Source organism: Prenolepis imparis, unplaced genomic scaffold (assembly GCF_030444845.1).
Source record: "Prenolepis imparis isolate NDT839.2.m4 unplaced genomic scaffold, iyPreImpa1.0 SCAF_4, whole genome shotgun sequence".
NCBI lineage: Eukaryota > Metazoa > Arthropoda > Insecta > Hymenoptera > Formicidae > Prenolepis > Prenolepis imparis.
The window spans coordinates 17,073,393-17,091,864 of NW_028141162.1; the positions used below are offsets into that span (position 1 = coordinate 17,073,393).

Consider the following 18,472-nt stretch of genomic DNA (forward strand, 5'->3'; position numbering starts at 1 on the left):
GTCATCAATTTGATATAAAATGATAAAATTATAAGATAAAATTAACCTTTTCTCGCAGTCGGCACAGAGAAGAATCCGCGCCATGGTCGTGCAGTCGGGTACACCTGGCGGAACCGGCGGTGCTGGCTCGCGTGCAGGTCGCGGAAGCAGCCAGGAAGGCGGCTCCCGTTCCAAGAGAGACGGCAGCGTGACTTCTCAAGGCGGCACGTCGTCGCAGCCCGGCTCCCAGCAGCAGCAATCGAGCGGTTCGCCATCCAGCCAGCAGCAGCAGCCGCCACAATCGCCGCAAAGCCAGTAACAACGTCGATGACATCTCAACATTGACGCGGACCGACGCCTATCCGTTTTATTCGCCGGAGTGGCCTCGTCGTCGCTTTGACATTCTCTCTCGTCGAGAGGGCCGAGCTTCATCACCGACCACCTCCTCCTCTCGCGAGGCAAAGGAAATCCCCCTTCCCGGCGGGGGAGGGCTTTGAACGAGAGTGCACGACGCGCAGATTGTGACGGGAAGACGGGTTGCCGAGAAGGCAACGGCTTCTGAGAGTTAACTCGCCTCGAGGAATGACGGCAAGACGAGAGTTCCGCGAGCTCTCCGTGACTCTGCGAACTAATTTCTCGAAGATTTCGGTCTTTTCTTTCGCGCACTCAAGGTCTCGAGAGATTTTTCCATCGAGTCGAAATTTCGGAAATTAAAAGATTTGACAAGTATAAAACCGAAATTCTTTCGAAAATTAATTCGTAGCGCCTGATTGATGACCCCCCCCCCCCCGGGGAGAGTTAATTCTGAGAGGCTCGCGGTTTCCAAGGATTCCAAGGATTTCGCGCGGAATCCAAGACTCGATTATCAAATGTCAAGTCAACGAGACTCTCTCCGTTCGGTTCGACATCGGAACGACGTCTATCGTGATCGATCTCGTGCCTTAATTCGCGAGCGAACGATGTGATGTATGTCGGGAAACGCAAATAAATTATAATATTGTTGCGAAAAATCGATCGGCTTCGAACTGGCGATTTTTCCCGATCGCGAAATATATAATATAATGATAAGAAACGAAGGCTCGAGAAGGCGAGAACGAAAGGCGCGAAACCCTCGCTGCGACCGAACGGAAGAAACGCCAAAGCGTTACTAATTTAAGCTGGATCTGTCCGGTCCAGCTGACACTGCCGATATTACTCGATCGCTCTCGTTGACGAGGAAGAAGTATATATATATATATATATATAGATATATATATCGCGTATCGTTTTCCCCTTCGCTCTACGCGTCTCGTCCACAACATCCCGCAACAACGACAAAGCGACACGCGCAATCGCACACGACCCAATTTCGCAGCGCTAAATAAACGAAACCACCGCCGCCGATGAAATAGGATACGACGATATCTGATAAAGAAAAAAAAAACAAACTGATAAAGCAAAAAAAATAGAAAAAAGAAAAAAACACACACAACCTTATTACCTCATTGCATTACCGTTAAAGATTTAATACGATAGAGAAACGCGAAGAAAGGATAAACCGATTAATCTAAAAAAATGTCTAATATTAAAGTTATTAATACTATACAGAGAGAGAGTGAGAGAGAGAAAAAGAGAGAGCGAGAGAGTGAGAGAAAGAGAGAGAGAGAGAGAAAAGTTAAGTCACAATTACATATTATGTTATAAACCTTGTTATTACATACCACTATTACACACTGCAACTATTACTATTATTACTACATACTATTATTATCGCTATATACTATTTACTTATTTCTTACTAGTACTACAGAAAGAAAGCGGTTTTCCTTGAAAATAGAGAAACAAAACTATAGGTACACACAGTTTTTTATATTCACAATCCAGAGACATTAAAAATTGATAAAATACGAGACTTAATGTAATAATGTCGAGAAACCGTGGAACAGCGAATCCAGTTCCAGTTCGGTCGTAAACATATAATAAGCCAGGATGCCTCAGCAGGAGAAGAGAGGGAAAAAAAAGTGAAGTGACCCCCTACGACCCCCAACTCGCCCCTCCTCGCACCACGTAATACCAAAGAAGAAGCGCGATTATGAGTTTTTTCATATTAGTGAAGTGAAAAAAAGTGCGTACGCTCTTATCTTCACCTCAAGTTCCTCCAAGAACCGCGAGAGAGAAAGAGAGGAGGGAGTTAGATATATACGAAGAGGTGGGAGGGGAGATCGACGAGCGGACATCAGGATGTCGAGGATCAGCGCCGACGAGGTATCGAGTAGTCGCTTGGTACTTGGATTGATTGATGGCGATGAAGACGAGAGAGAAAAAGAAAAAGGAAAAATCGAAAATACAAAACTAGGTAGAGGTGAAACGAGAGTCCTAGCATGTGGTATATGATTTACGGATCCTGGCCGTTTTGGGGCCGTATTTTTAAAGAGTGTTACAGAAGAGAAACAGCAGCGGAAGAAAGAAAGAAAGAAAGAAAGAAAGAAAGAAGGAGGGTAAAGGAGAAGGTGACAAAAAAAAAGAGGAAATGATGACCGACAAAACTTATCAGGGATTTTTACTTTTATCATGAATGTAATAATGTGTGAGTGTGCGTGTGTTGAATAATAATTATTAATCGATAAGTAATTGATTACTGATTAGGAGTTAGTCTGGCGAGGAGAAAGACGAAGGACGTAAGAGGAAACAAAAAAAATTTAGGCTTAAAACGCGCAAAAGAATTAAGAGGGTATAGAGGGTAATCGAGGCTTGAGAAAGAGAGTTAGAGATATAGGAAAAGGATGCTGTGCCGTCGAAACGAGAAAAGGATCCTTCGCGGCGACGTCCCGACGAGCCCTGTTTTTTTATCTGAAATTGTGGCTGTTGAAAAAAAAAAAAGCGCAGACTCGGGAACCGCAAAGGATGACGATTTCGCGAACTCGTAAACATGTATAATCGGCTATTATTATTCCGCTATATATACAGAGTTGAGATTCTTTGTTTTTCGAGGACAGAACAACCTGGACAAGTATTTCGGCGAAAATAAAAGAGAAGGATGAAGAAGATAAACCTCGACGTTGCTCTGATAGCGGTATATTTGTGGCCGGATACACGTCGCGGCTACTGTATGTTGAATTTTGAGGAGATTCCGAAGAGACGTGAAGCGAGAAAGAGAGAGAGAGAGAGATTCGAACGGACTGACAGAAAGAGAGAGAGAGAGAAAGAGAGATCAGGCGGGAAGAACGCGATGTATTCGAATAAACTCGAGGAAAAACCGCCTCTCTGCAGAGCGGTCGTGCGTGTCCAAGCCACGACCAAGAAAATATTCAATAACAAAACAACAACAATGGACTAACCAATTACGTAATAATTAATTACGGCGCGCAATCGCTCGCGTCGTTCAGGCTCGACATCCCGTCGAGGCGACAACCTCACAGCCACATGGAATTCCACAGGGTGGGTCCATCATCGATGGGCCTCCATGGACCTAGCCGGTTTATAAATCTCGGCATTCGATATGCGTTTAGTACAAAAATACACGAGTTTAAGGATGGATAAGACTAATCGAGTTTTAAGAGAGATGCAGGGGATATATAATAGAGAGATGTAATATTGTCTTTTCTTTTTTGTTTGTTTGTTTTTTTTTTTTTAAATCTCTTTCGGAAAAGGCTGAGGATGAAATTTCCAAGAAATGTGTGTGCAAACATTGTAATGAGATCGAAATTTTTTTGCATTGGAAAACGAAGACTAGCATTTGACATATCTAGATCTAATTGGATTCTAAATGTGATCGTTCCGAATCAATTGGTCTGATTTCGTCATCATCAGTGATTGACTTTAATCGATCTTTTATCTTTCCTAGGAAACGCAGTTTCTTCCTAAACTAAGTTAATTGTGGTTTAACTGATGACTCTCATTTTTATGTCAAAATTCGCAGAAAAATGACATTCAGTTATACCTCAACTTTAACTTGCGTTTAGAATGAAGGTATGGGAAGATGTTTCTCTCATTTTCGATCTCAAGTTTGGTAGAAGAAAAAATCGATTAGGATTAAAGTTGAACCAGCGCTATAAAAAAAACTTATTTATCGAATCGATAATTAATTATCGAGGATTAAAATGGAGCGAATGCTAGTCTTCCTTTTCTTGTGCAAGCGCAAAGCACATACGAGTAAAAAAAAAAGATAATAGAGAGAGATAGGAGAGAAGAATAGAACGAAAGAGAGGAAAAAAAAAAGAGTCTGTGAATGTAGGTTTATTTTTGATACATTGTTCGGGAGACTCCAAGCGAATCTTTCTTTCTCAATATTAATTTTTTTTTGTTAGATGTTTTTAACAACTTAAGAAATTTTAACGATATTAAAGATATCGAGGAAACAGCGAAAGAGATTTTTTTTCGTAAGATTATAAGAGAGAGTGTAAAAGAGAGGAAGGGCGCAAAATGATTCTCACCGGGAGAACGCGATATAAATTATAACGTTATAGAGGAGGGAGGGTTTATTAATTAATCGAGGGACGAATCAGGAGGATGCGCGCGCAGCTTTTTGCGCTGCGCTCGCTCGCTCGCTTTTTTGGGGGGAGTGGGGTGGGAGGGGAGGGGAGGGGAAAGAGAGATATTGCGTAAGGGAGATTTTTTAGTCGGGTATAAATTTGTATATTATATTTAATAATATATTTCGAAGAAGCGGCGGCCGCGCGGATCCGCTCGGCGAAAACCCTGTTTCCTGCCACAGTTCCCTCGCAGTTTTATGCGAGGGAAACCGCGGTCAAATCCGGTACCCCCTTAATAAAGAGGAGCGGTACCCCTCGCCCGCAGATCCGCACCCCCGCGGTTATTTATCAAGCGTAAATATTTAAATGATGAGATATAGAGGAGGAGAAAGATAGTGAGAGATAGAGAGAGAGGGAGAGAGATTTATATTTAAAGCTTGTAAAGAGATAAAAAAAAAAAAATTGCGAAGAAAGTGCCAAGAAAACAAGATGAAACACGCGCGCTCGCGTATAAAAGATACAATACAATTACAAAACACAATAGCTTACAGACGATTGAATATAATAGAGGAGCAGCAAAATGGATAACAATCGGGAAAAAACGAAGACAGAGACAAAACCAAAAAAGGAAGAAATAATAGAGAAAGGCAAATATATGAAGAAAAAAAAAAATACAGGGAAAAAGTGGAACGAACCCTCCGTTTATTCTCACGGTCGACGGACATCATTTACGCTACTTCGATATCGTCTATCTAACGTCTTTGAGTTTTTTTTTTTTTTTTTGTTTTTCCTTTTGGCCCGCACTTCAAAATTTCACGAGTCGATGAGGAATAGCCCGGACAACGCAGAAGGGAAAAGAAAAGCAGGACACGCAAAGCGAGACACATGAATCGCCCTTTATTGCAGAAATCGCTCCTCCGTCACCGGTGAAAGGATCCTCCTGATCCTTGATCGAGCCGGCCTTCGACGGGGGAGATTTTCACCCAACCCGCCCTCTTTTGGAGTATCTCTTTCTAAATTGAGCAAACGAGAAGAGAAGCTTTTCATTCCGACAGAAAAAAAACGCGTTTATCTTTCTTTTATCTTCTTTTTTCTTTTTTTTTTTAACATTTTTGAACGCCGAAGAATCGACCGAACACTCCTCTTTCGTTTTTCGATTGAACAATATTTATTTTGCGTCCTCGAAATAAAATTTAGTCTTTTATCTGTTGTCCGAAACATCTATCTTCATGAATTTTTTTTTTTTTTTTTTTTATATTGTCATTTATATATAAAAACTTGAAGAAAATTAAGTAAAATTTGAAAAAGTAAATGTACTGTCTGATCGGAAAACGAAAGAGAATTGTTAGCCGATTCCTCGGCATTCCAAAACGTTAAAAAGAAAAAAAAAAGACAAAGAAAGAAAAAGGACAACCCGCTTGCAAGCTCGAGAGAAAGAAAGAGTACAAAAATCAAACAAAATAACAAACAATGAAAGAGAGAGAGAGATAGAGAAAATAGATGAAATTATTAATATAATAATGATAACTTAAAGGAGAAAAGGAAGGTTTTTAACGTTATAAATTATTAAAAATCGTGCTGGATGGGCGATTTAGGAGGCGAGGAATATAACTTAATCTACTACGATAGAGGGATATCGACAAACAAATGTACAAAATCGATTTATCGCTAAATGTTAGTATTCTAGAGTATTTTACTGGCGAAGAATCGCGTGAAAGCAAAGATTATACTAAGCTCGGCTAAGATTATATAAAAGATACATCCTGGCAGATTAAGATTATGAAAAAGAAAAATTCAAAACCATTCCGCTGATGAGAAAAATAATTAGAAAAGATTCAAATTCAATTAATATGGAAAAAAAATTTAGAGAAACACTTCAGGGACACTCTTAAAACACTTATCGCGTAAATATCTTGAAAGCTAATAGTGAGCATCTCATTCTTTTGTACAAACGTCTAACATTGTCAACATATCTCCAACGACTCTCGCGCACACAATTTTACCGTTTTTTCGTCACAATTGATCTTCAAAGACCAACAAGTCGCCAAACATTCTTCAGCTTGGTTGCACCAAACTCGGATGACTGTAATAGATTTCCTTCTCTTCAGAAAACCAACCAGAAACAGAGAGATTGATTAACAAAAGTTGGCCAATCACATTTCACTGTTATAATTATAACCAATTAGACTGGGAGACAATCTCTGGAAAGATAGATTAAAATTGAAAAAAAATCATCCATCGGGTTAATCGAGTTTGTGCAACCAAGCAGTTCAGTAGCTGTTGAACAGAAGATTCACAAAAAATTCGCGTGACGATGGACGGATAGACAGCACAATTAATATCGCGCATCCTTCTGTCACAAGAAGATGAAAAATATCGCAGAGAAAAGAAAGTACATAGAACATGGCTGGGAACAAAAAGAAAGAAAGAAAGCGTCTAACGCGTAACAGCTACGCGATTCGCATCACGGGACATCATCATGGGACTTTCCACGAAGAGACTCACGACAAAGGGAGAAAGAAATCACGTCCAGGTCATCGAAGAAAAAAAAAAAAAAAGAAGAATGACTGCGCAAAACGCAGGATTTTTCCTAAAAGGAAGCGCAGGTCAGAGATTTTTCTCCCATCTCGACAGAGAGCAACAAAGTCAATCGCGCGCAGTTCAGGACGACTCACGATGATTATGATGATGATGATGATGATGATGATGATGATGATGATGATGATGATGATGATGATGATGATGATGATGATGATGATGGATGATGATGATGATGATGATGATGATGATGATGATGATGATGATGATGATGATGATGATGATGACTTTGTCTGCCGATTTTCTTCGAGCTCGCGTGGAATCGTCTCTAGTGGAAGAAACAACGCCTTTTTGCGTACATGACACGTAAAAAGAAATGAAAAAACACACGCAATACATGCATAACTACCGCACATCGGAAAAAAGAAAAATAGTAAGGGAAGAGAAACAAAATGGAGGAAGCAGTCCGTTTTTCTCGACACCGACACACTGTCGCGCATATTACTCTGACGACTATGTATGTGTATATGTATTCCGGTTACGGTAGATATTAATCCGGTCACGAGATCGATTCACCGTCGATCTCTGCCGCGCAGCTTCGCGATCATCAGCTGATCGCGAGCAACATATGGGAAAAAGAAATTGAGGCTGAAAGACAATTCGCGTCCAGGGTCGCGCGACCGCGACCCGTTCGGAACTCAAACAGGTTGCAGGATATACTTCTCTTAATTAATAATAATCATTAATGAGTAATAATATAGCGATAAGAGATGATTTAATGTTTAGATACGCGACGCGTCAGGAACCAAGAGGATCCCGTTCGCGTCATAATTTTTTTTTCTTTTTTTTGGGGGGGGGAGGGAAGGAAAAACATTACGACGGAGAATATTAAAGCAGATGTAAAGCCGTAAATCCCGACCAGAAGTGGTAAATTATTTTGGGCTTTAGTATTAGGGTTTTGACTTGTGGAAGGAAGTAAACGTGTACGATTCGGAGTAAATGTAGGATAAGTGATTCAGGGCCGCCGAAGAAAAGAAAGAATTTTTTTTCAAGGGAAGAGAGCAGTTGCCGGTTTTTTCCTCGGATTTATATTTCGTCGACAGGACGAGATTGAACAGAGGGTTGTCAACTCGACTCTTGTTCCTCGTTAAATCGACGGTTATCTTTTTCGGGAACCATATGCAACTGCATCGAGTAGCCTCGAAAGTAGTCTGGATAAATTGCAGGTCGATGATAATTAAAATTCTCATTAGCAGTTCTCGGAAATCCAACAGTTGTCAATGATAGCCTGACCCAACTTTGATCTTTGAGTACTAATAATTAAAAATAGATACCAAAAATATACACATATTTATATATTTTTTTGTGATCCACTCGGAACTTCGGTAAATAAGATCTGTCTTTTTATCCAGATGCTTCGTGGGTCGGAAAAGATTCGCTTGAAAAAAAAAAAGAACGATGAAATGGGGACTTAAGGAAACGGTTTTGGGACCGGGCGGCAATCGAGGGCCTTATTATACACACTTGGGCATTGTTATTACTGTGACAGGTTGATATCGCTAAATACAGATAGGTATAGCTCTTTTTAGGCGCGCATGATGATGGAGAAGAACGGAATGAAAGAGAGAGAAAAGACATTTATGAAAACGTCTGGGAGAGACGCGAGGAGATAGAAATGTAAGGTGATCTAAGTTAGGGAAGATGGCGTGTGGAAAAACGGAGAGAAAGAGAGATGGCATGACGACGGTGGAGGAAGCCCCGGAAGGGACTTCCGGTATATTATCTATTATTATCCTATTGTTGCCAATAATGGGCATTATGAAACACAGAGCCGCGCGGAATAATATGTAACTTATTCTCTATACACTGCATTTAACCCTTTTTCCCCCGAGAGACGTCCCGAGAAATATATCTATGTATACATAGTTAACATAAACACACACATACGCAGCGCATACACATCTCTATACATCTGTTGTACATAGATATATATTATATAAATATATATATATACATATGTAAAGCTTAAACTTAATTAAACACACGTGGAGGCGAACGATGATGATGATGATGATTAGTCGAGACGTGCCAGATTATATGTGCAACCCGTAAAATAGCCGTTCGTCGAATGAAGAAGCGAGTGAATGAACGTATGTGTGTGTGAATAAATGAATGAATGTGTGTATGTGTGTGTAAGGAAGATGATGGAGGGGAGAAAAATCGAGCGACAACTTTTGTACGCAGTTTTCCGCGCAGGTTCGCCCCGTCTCTCGCTTTACTACCCGACTTTTGCGACTGATTATACATGCTAAGGTGCGATTTTCACGTTTCATGGAAAGAGGATCGCCTGGTGGAAAGTCGATCTTTTTTTTTTTGACTGCTCAATTTTATCTCTATTTGAATATCTCATCGCCCAGAAACGTTAATCATTTATCTGGAAACGCGTCAAATTAACACCGAGAGAAGAGCAAGTTTTTTTTTTCGCGGAAAAGAAAAATGAATCAAGTCCCACCATGCGATCCAAAGTTCGATTCAGGGTGCGATCTGTCTATGATACCGATCGTATGTCCGATAATAACTATCTAAAGGCTGTTTGTACACTGCCATATCCTGGGACGGGGCGACCGATCGGACGCTGGACACAATATATGTCGAAAGACGAGATTAGTAATACTAAAACCCAAAATAGCCGTTTCTTCGAAAGAAAGAGAAGGAGAGAATGAGAAAAAGACGCGTATACACGGAGAAGGAACAAAGTCCATATATATATAACAAAGGAAGCAAATTTCTTTCTCTTTTTTTTAACTCCGTGATCGCGCGATAGGAATGGATTAGAGGAGAGAAGGAATTATTCACGTAATGCCATCGCTACCTCATAAGTTTTAAAAGAATTCTATGAAGTTAAGAACGAGAGAAAAGGTAAAAACAAAAAAATGCTGCCAGGCGCACAAAAAAAGAGAGGGAGAGAGAGAAAGGAATAGTTGTTCGCGTTTTCCTTCCATGTTTTTTAATCTTGGTTTTTTTTCTTGATTTCTTACTCTTCTTTTGTTTATTCACTTGTTGCACCGAGCGAGATAAAAAAAATAACAATTAAAAAGACAACGGTAGAATAATAGCTCCGAGCGATCGGCGGAAAGAAGAAAATTCTAAGTAATTATCTTAAAATTCGGGGGGGGGGGACAGAACTCTTGTTCCGTCGTTTTTTCTGTTTGATTTCACTTTTCCCGGTTTAATTTCTCACATTTGTGCGTAACGTGTGCTTGTTGATTTTTTTCTTTTGTTCCTGCGGTTCGTATATATATAAAATGCCACGCTGTTGATCCATTTTGACATAAAACAACCCGTGCAAAAAGAAAACAGCATCCGTAGATCGCATGTGACACACCGAATCCTCTTCGAACTTCTCCCGGGAAGGAAAATCACGTTTTTTTTACACCGAACGTAAAGAAAGAGAGAGACAGCGCTACATTAATAATTAATTAATTAATTAACTAATTAATTAACCGCCGATAATCGCTCAGACGCCACTCTTAGCCCGGCAGTGGTATATTCACACATTTGTCTTAGGTGCTCTTCTTTAATACATACATATATATAGTAAGGCGATTATATATATACATACATATATATATATATATATATATATATATATATATATATATATATATATACACATTAATGCATATCGAAATCATGTTTCTATTATTTTTGAACAATAAATAGTACCGAATAGTTCGATTTTCTTTCTGATCATTTGTCTACATACGTGTGTATCTTCTTCTGCGCAAACTCTGTATTCGTTTGAAAAACAAAACAAAAACATCTCTTGATCGAGAGAGATACACCAAGTATAAAATGCGTTATACAAAAATTATAGACTAGATTAAGTTATATACAGAAAAAAAAAAAAAAAACACACATGCGGAAATGTTATTTGGTAATAAAATAACGAATCAATAAAAGAAAAAATACATGTGTTGTACTATAATTTTAGTTCAAATTATATACGAAATCGGGAAATCCCCGGGGCGGAGGAGAGGGAGAGAAGAAAATGAAAATTTTGGGTACCACTGCCGGGTCCGATATATCGCGGTCCGTTTTTAATTGGACATTTCATCAACTCTCCCTGGCCAATATAAGATCTGCTCGCTGTAGCAGTAAATCGAGAAAAACGCACGTTGTATACATATGTATGTACATGTGTACATAAAAAATACGCTTTGTACATATATTCGTTGCTGCGAGTCGCGAGGATCCTTGGAAGAAAAATCTAATGACCTTTTTTCGTCATCCAATTTCCGGTTCCGTTATCGATAATAAGAGTTTTAATATCAGTCGAGTCGCATCAGCTGTTTTGCGGGACCAAGTCGAAATCAAGAACGCGTCTCTAACAACAATTCTACTCTAACAACAGTCTCTACAATTTAAAAAAAATACCGCGATATATATTTATCTTTTAACCTTTTGTACACCGATAACAGGTCTAATTAGATTTTGTAACATATCTACTGTTTATAAGTATTCGATATCTGAGTTACGATGTTCGTTCATTGACTTTGCCAGTCAGACGGTTTAGAACATTTTTCGGCAGTGACTATAATTTCTGATGATTGTTTGCATGATTTTATGCAAGTCGCGATGAAATTAGAAAATTGAAGGCTCTGATGATTTTTTTTTATCACAAACAAAGGGTAGCGGACTAAATTAAGAGTCAAACGTGCGCAAATTATTCTTTCGTGTCAAATATTTATCGTGTACGCTTTATTACAGATCTTCATCGGCAACTGTCAAATGCAGATGAAATAGATCTTATAAAGCATAAATTATGGACGCCAATTCGCACATACAAATATATATAATACGGAATATAAATTAAAATTCACGTATAAAAACATAATAATTAAAATACACAAAATAATTAAAATACATACATGATAATTGGTTTAACGTGCGTCTTTCCTTGAGAAGCGTAATGAATCTCCTTTCGGTTCCTTTCCATAAAGGAGGAATTTATTCAGTTCTGGTTAAAAACTCACATTCAAACCTTTAAGAATTAATAACGCGAGCTGAAGAAATGCGTGTGATGTTAGATTAAATATAAATTAAGAAGCCACTCACTTGATACATCAGGCACTGCAAATTACAAGAAACGAGAGACGCAACTGAACAATTATTTAAAATAAATCACATCAATAATTGTCTCATGACATTGTAAAGTAGTAAGTTGATCAAGTAAACAAACAAACGGGATATTTTTAAGATCATGGAAAGACGCACACGATTAAATCAATTATATATGTATGTATTTTTATATAATAAGATAAGCTCTTATTATAAGATTTATTTTATCTGTATTTGACACTTGCTGAAGATGGCTCGAAATTAAAAGTGAAACGTACATTTCAAAATAAATATTTTAATGAAAAAAAAATAATTTAGCTAGAGAGGCTCTTAATTAAGCTACTCTTTACTTGTGAAATTTAAAAAATATGAGATAATTCGCAGGTTCCTCAATAAAGTTCACCGTATTCGTGTCTATCTGTACGAAATTTCCCAGGATCTTCTCGACTCGCGGCATAATTCGCTTCATGTTTTCTCGTCCGTTTTATAAGCAACACGACGAGAATAAATTAGATACATATATATAAAGAGAGAAAGCAAAACACACAATAAAATACACATTTTCCGGCGAAATATACAAATAGCGACAGCTACAGCCCACTTGAAGATTGAAAGAAGGAATGAGATGAAATAAATATATCGATCGATAGGACGATCCTCGAGAAGGGACAGAAAAATTCGGATTCTGAAATATTATATATTTTGGAAATAAGAATTATAAATGCTGATTATATTAATTTCAAGAAGAGATAATCAAGGCAACGTTATTTTATCCCGAAAAACTCAGTTTCGAAGTGTATTTTGCACAGAAGAGAAAAGAGAGACGTCGAATAAAAATTACAAATTCAGACTTTCGAGGCTCAATCAAAACTGCGTCGCTCTTCATCGGACAAGAGATTAATTTGAACCTTTAATTGACCTTACGTTTGATTGACGAAGAAAAAACGCGACGATCGCGTGAATTAAATTCGGAAATATAAAGAAATCAAAATAAGAGAAAGTGTGAAATATAAAAGCCAATATATGAATCCGCAAATTCGGAAAAGGATAATCTATCAGGGATTAGATTAAGAGCTCCAACATAATCAAAAGAAAAAAGAAAATCGATGCAAAGCGAGGCTCGTCATCGAAATTCGCAAAAAAAAAAAAAAAAAAGAAAGAAAACTGCCACAAATGAGGATTACTAAATTAATCATGTTCAAGCAGAGTCATGAGAGAAGAAGAGATCATCGGGGCTATAGCGAGAAGCCGAAGACGGAAGCAAAGCTCGCCAACAAGAACGGAGCAAAAGGCAAAAGGTGAAGGAAAAAAAATTTCACTCCACATATATGTATATCTGAAGACTATAAGAAGAAGAGAGAAAAGTGGGTTCGATCCAGCAACGACTGTAGGACGATCAAAGGGCCAAATCTCATCATTTAGCACACTAGAAGGGATTTTCGACGCACCAAGATATGTCCAAGATATGCTACAAAAGAGATATACACACACGCATATTATATATAAATATATATATATATATAAACTTTTATATATGTATCTCTACTCTTTAATATACGTATTATTATTATTATATACGCGCACACCAGGTACACAGATAGGGAGAGGACAAAGAGAGAAGAGGAAAAAGGGGGAAGCACACAAACATCTCCATGATAATGATGTATAATGATGATACCATGCGCATAAACGAAGTAATAGTAATTAATTAATCGATAATCATAGCGCCATCATTAAGTAGTTAAGTATACAGAGGGGAAAAAGAGAAACGAAAAATACCATCGTACAATAACGAGAGAGAAAAAGAGTGCTTGATAATATCTCATCTCGAGGGAGATTACATAATTAACGTGAGCGAAAGGAAGGAAATAGAGAATAAACAGCAGCATTTCATCCCCTCGACAGATATCGATACTTTAAAGTCGATAAAAAAAACATTCCCCATATATATATATCGTTTGCATTCGCTTCGTTATTCACTACGTTAGGTGTATATAATGTATCCCTCTTTTTTTCTTTCTTTTTAATATTCCGGCAGGATTTTTATCATTATGATTGATAAAAAAAAAAATTGACAGCGAGCGACGATAGAGGGGAGAGATCGAGTCTCCCGTGATTAAGAATAATTTCGCCGTAATTAATTCTCATTCTTCTTGTCTACTTTTTTTCTTCTAGTTTACTTTAATCGCTACTGCTATTCTATCTATAGACAAAAAAGTTCTATACGATATTGCTGCTGCTACTTTATTAGCCACTATATATTTTTGTGTATTCGATGATTTCTTTTTTTTTCTGATTTTTCTTTTTGTGCAACGTAGTTTTGAAAGAAGCACAAAACCTGTTGTTTGCTTAAATTTAATCAACAGTATTAACTTTATTTTTCGGATTAATTTTCCTTTAAGCGTGCACTATGCGATTTTCGATTGACTGAAATATTCGTAATAATAATCATTGAAATTTTAATTTGTAATTAAATTGTAATAAATTATTGAATAATTTAGGGCAACGTAATTATCCTTTATTATTAATTATATATTTTTGCTTTAATATAATTTGTAAAAAATTTCTAAAATATTCGTGAATATATAAGAAACGAGAGAAAAGGGGAAGAATGGAGAGGAGAAGGAGGGAACAGTTTCTTCTCTCTCCTTCGAATGAGGAGAAATACGCGTTTCAATTTTCGCATAAATTCGCAAAAATTTTATACGTTTTCAATTCTTTTTCGCATTTGACACCGTTTCGTTGATGTTTTTCCTTTTCTTTCTTTTCACATAGAATCTTTTTAATTTTTCTTTCAATCTACTCCTCGTTCGATCGCTTTTTCCGAATCGCTAAATTCGCGCATGATACTAATTACATACATATATATGTCATCAATACACACACGCGTACAAATACATAAAACTTTTCGATCGAAGGGAAAAAAAGATGTAATGTTTTTAGCGGGTAATGTTTTACTGCATACTCTATATATTCTATACGAATAATCCTTATTAAGTACACAAATGCATAGGAAGTAAAAACAAAAAAAAACGTATGTAGACGTATCATAAGCAGAGAAAAAATATATGTAGCGAACAGCTCTCCTCCAGACGCAAAATTCAACTTTCTCTCTATTATGTCTGTATATAATAAGAGACAATTATTCTCGCTAAATTACTCTCGAGAAATCAGCTGATTGTCAAACACTGCAAAATTATTATCTTTCAAAATTTTAAATGTTTTTTTAAGAGAGCATCCTTTTGCAATAGAATCATTTTTAACGAGATTGATTATATTTCAGAGGCAAGATTTCATTTTTTAAATAAAACAAATTTATTTTATTTTTATCGTACTGCATATTCTATATTCTAGAAGTTAGTAGTTTTGTGATTTATATTTTGACAAGAAATTGATTTAATAAAAAAGAGGCTGCAACGAGAGTCTGGCAAAATTAAAGTCGTGTCAAAATTTTCGACTCGGAACTTTTTGGTCGAGGAAAATTTTTCTTTTCGAGAAATGAATAAACAGAAATTGTTCTCTTCGGAATCCAAGGATACCGTTTCTGGAGGACGAGCAATCGCTAAAGTGTTTTCGAGTTATGAATTTAGTAAGGTACACACAACACAGTGAGGAATTGCCCTGTATTTCTGATAGCAAAGAGAAAAACGTCGAAGCGAGAAACACAATCACGTGTATATGTGTATATGTGTACACATATGATTTATATACAATATATATTTAGCGGAATTATATATATATATATATATATATATATATATTTCGCGATACACGAAGGTGTATTCCATTTTTCCGCGAACACATCATCGATCAAACAAGTCGGACATCTAAACTGATGGAGAAAGAAAAAGTAAGCTTTGTTAAAGATAACGAGAGGGGATGTGTTGTATTTAAAAATTTTTTTTTTTATATTTTCAACGAAGATATTTCTGCTTCCTTTTCCAGTTTGGATGTATGCGAGCTAATTGTGTGTGTATATCACATAATATCGAGAAAGAGAAAATACAAGAACGACCGGATTCTCTCCATCTGTAATAAGCATTTAAAGAATTCATGAGCTAGATTTTTTCTTGTCATAGAAAAATTTATATTATATACATCAAGATAAATATATATATGTATATATATACAATATATGTACATATATATGTATATATATTTACATCATACACCATAATATATTTTTTCAAGTTTTTTTTTGCTTAAGCTATATAATACGTAACAAAGATAGTGGGATATATGAGAGATTTAGAGTGTGTGTATGCGAATATGTTTGTGTATGTATGTGTGAATGCTTGAGAGAGAACATAAGAAAGAAAGAAAGATGACGGGGAGTCATGGAAACCGGATGGCATTAAGACGTACCTATTATATACACGTTAATTAACTACATAATTAATATTTGCAGTCCGCAAAGAGCCAAGTCTTTCTACGCACCACTTTGTTTTCATTACGATCGAATATCTTACGCGAACACACACACACATGTTATATACAGATTAATCATATATGTGCAATAGTTGTTACAATAGATCAACGGAGAAAAATTAGAAAAGCACCGAAGACGCCTAGCGCAAACTACCTCGCAAAAATTCCCAAGTTAAGGCTCCTGGCTCCTCGCCGACCATGTCGGAATCGTGACATCAGAGGCGAGAAAGCACATGCTAAAAATTCTTGCGTGCCATTTTTAAATAAAAAGATATTTCAATAAAACAATACTACAAAATTCTTTGGCACACTTGTAAAATTGTCCGAAAACTATCTTTTTCCCTTTATAATCAATCAACAACTGTAAAATGACCATAATATGAAATCCAAGCCGTCTGGTCTTTGCGCATGCGCAGTCATTCCACATGATAGAGTCCGATATTGCACTCATTTTACGGTTGTTTATTAACTGTCAAGGGAAAAACATAGTTTTCGGACAATTTTATAAGTGTGCCAAAGAGATTTGTAGTGTTGTTTCATCGAAATATCTTTTTATTTAGAAATGGCACGCAAGAATTTTCAGCGTGCATTTTCTCGCCTCTGACGTCACAATCTAACATGGCCGCGGCGAGGATCCAGGAGCCTTAAATAAACAAGCGAAGCTAACGAGTCGTCTGGCATGATACGGCGCAGAATTTTGCTCGATGAAAGAGATTTAATTTTCGAACCGAGCTTACACGATTCGATGTAAGTAAAAAGAAATGTTACAGCGACGGCGCATCAATCGAACGTAAATTAAAATCGTAAATGTAATTAATCGATGTAATTTCGTAAGTCATTCCTCGCGCATATTTTTATGTAAACTTAATATTTTTATTATATCGTGATTCTCTTTTATATTATCGTTAAAAGAATTTTTACCCCTTATTAAGAATCGTTCTGAAAATAAATTTTGTTCAAAGAATGATATTAAATATTAATAAAGTGTGACAGAAAGTTTATTTTGCGATCAGAATTTCATACTTTATTTTTAAAAAAACAACCGACTATGAAAATCCGAATATTTTTATTCGTTTCACGAGAGAGAAGGATGTGCATCGTTCCTCGAGATTCGGCGAATTCTGCGTTTATCATCGCCGGGCGGATCTTCAATCTTCTATCAGTCCGCGATTTGTGAAACGGGACGATTAACGCAGACAGGAACCACACAGAACCCCCTCTCCTTTCCCCAGCATCATCCCTTAAATAAACAATAGAGAATAGTTGTAATACGAATGTAATGGCGACGATGAAAAAAAACGAGGTAATAAATTATATTATTGCATTCGCGCGAGAAGAGGCAGAGCATGAAAAACTCAATTTTTTCGGCATCGACAAAAAAAATTCAGCGGATGCTCTTTTCCGCGAATGTATATACTATGCGATCGCCAAAAAATTGCGGATCTTCTCGAAAATCTTCGACATTCTCGATCCCCGGACTTTATTTTCTCTGCTCCGACAAGTTTTATCATCGATTAGAAATAACTCGATTAATATAGGGCGAAAAATATTTCGGAGACCGAACGCTGTATCCTGAAAAAAAATTAAAAAGAAAATACAAGAGATATGACGCTCCCTTTAATTAATAGCGATACTAATTAAATGCTAATTAAAATAGACATTACTGCCAAATGTTTTTTGCACTTATATTCGGATGCAGCGATTTCGATTCTTCGGAAATTTCTTTCCACAATTTTAATTCTTTGACGAGATAATTTTTTTTTTTCTTTAGAAAGAAAAAGAGAGGAAGAGAACGATGAGATTTTTTTTATTTCTAAAAGAAAATAGGACTTACGAACAATATTCTAGATTTTTTGTAGAGAATGACAGAGAGAAAGAGAGCATAATTTTGTCGATAGATCGCGATTGAGAATGAAGGAGAGATATTCGGGAATCCGTAAAATGACGATCGTTCG

General features: G+C 36.9%; 1 protein-coding gene across 15 annotated transcripts in view; it reads left to right on the plus strand.

The window, feature by feature from the left end:
- Positions 1 to 13,253, plus strand: part of Imp (IGF-II mRNA-binding protein) — a 129,483-nt gene extending 116,230 nt beyond the window's left edge. For all 15 annotated transcript variants that reach the window (XM_083036791.1, XM_083036792.1, XM_083036793.1 and 12 more), the window contains one exon: positions 59 to 13,253. In XM_083036791.1, coding sequence (XP_082892917.1) covers positions 59 to 298 — 240 coding nt within the window. In that variant the 3' untranslated portion in view covers positions 299 to 13,253. The remainder of the gene's footprint in view (positions 1 to 58) is intronic.
- The last annotated feature ends 5,219 nt before the right edge of the window (positions 13,254 to 18,472 follow it).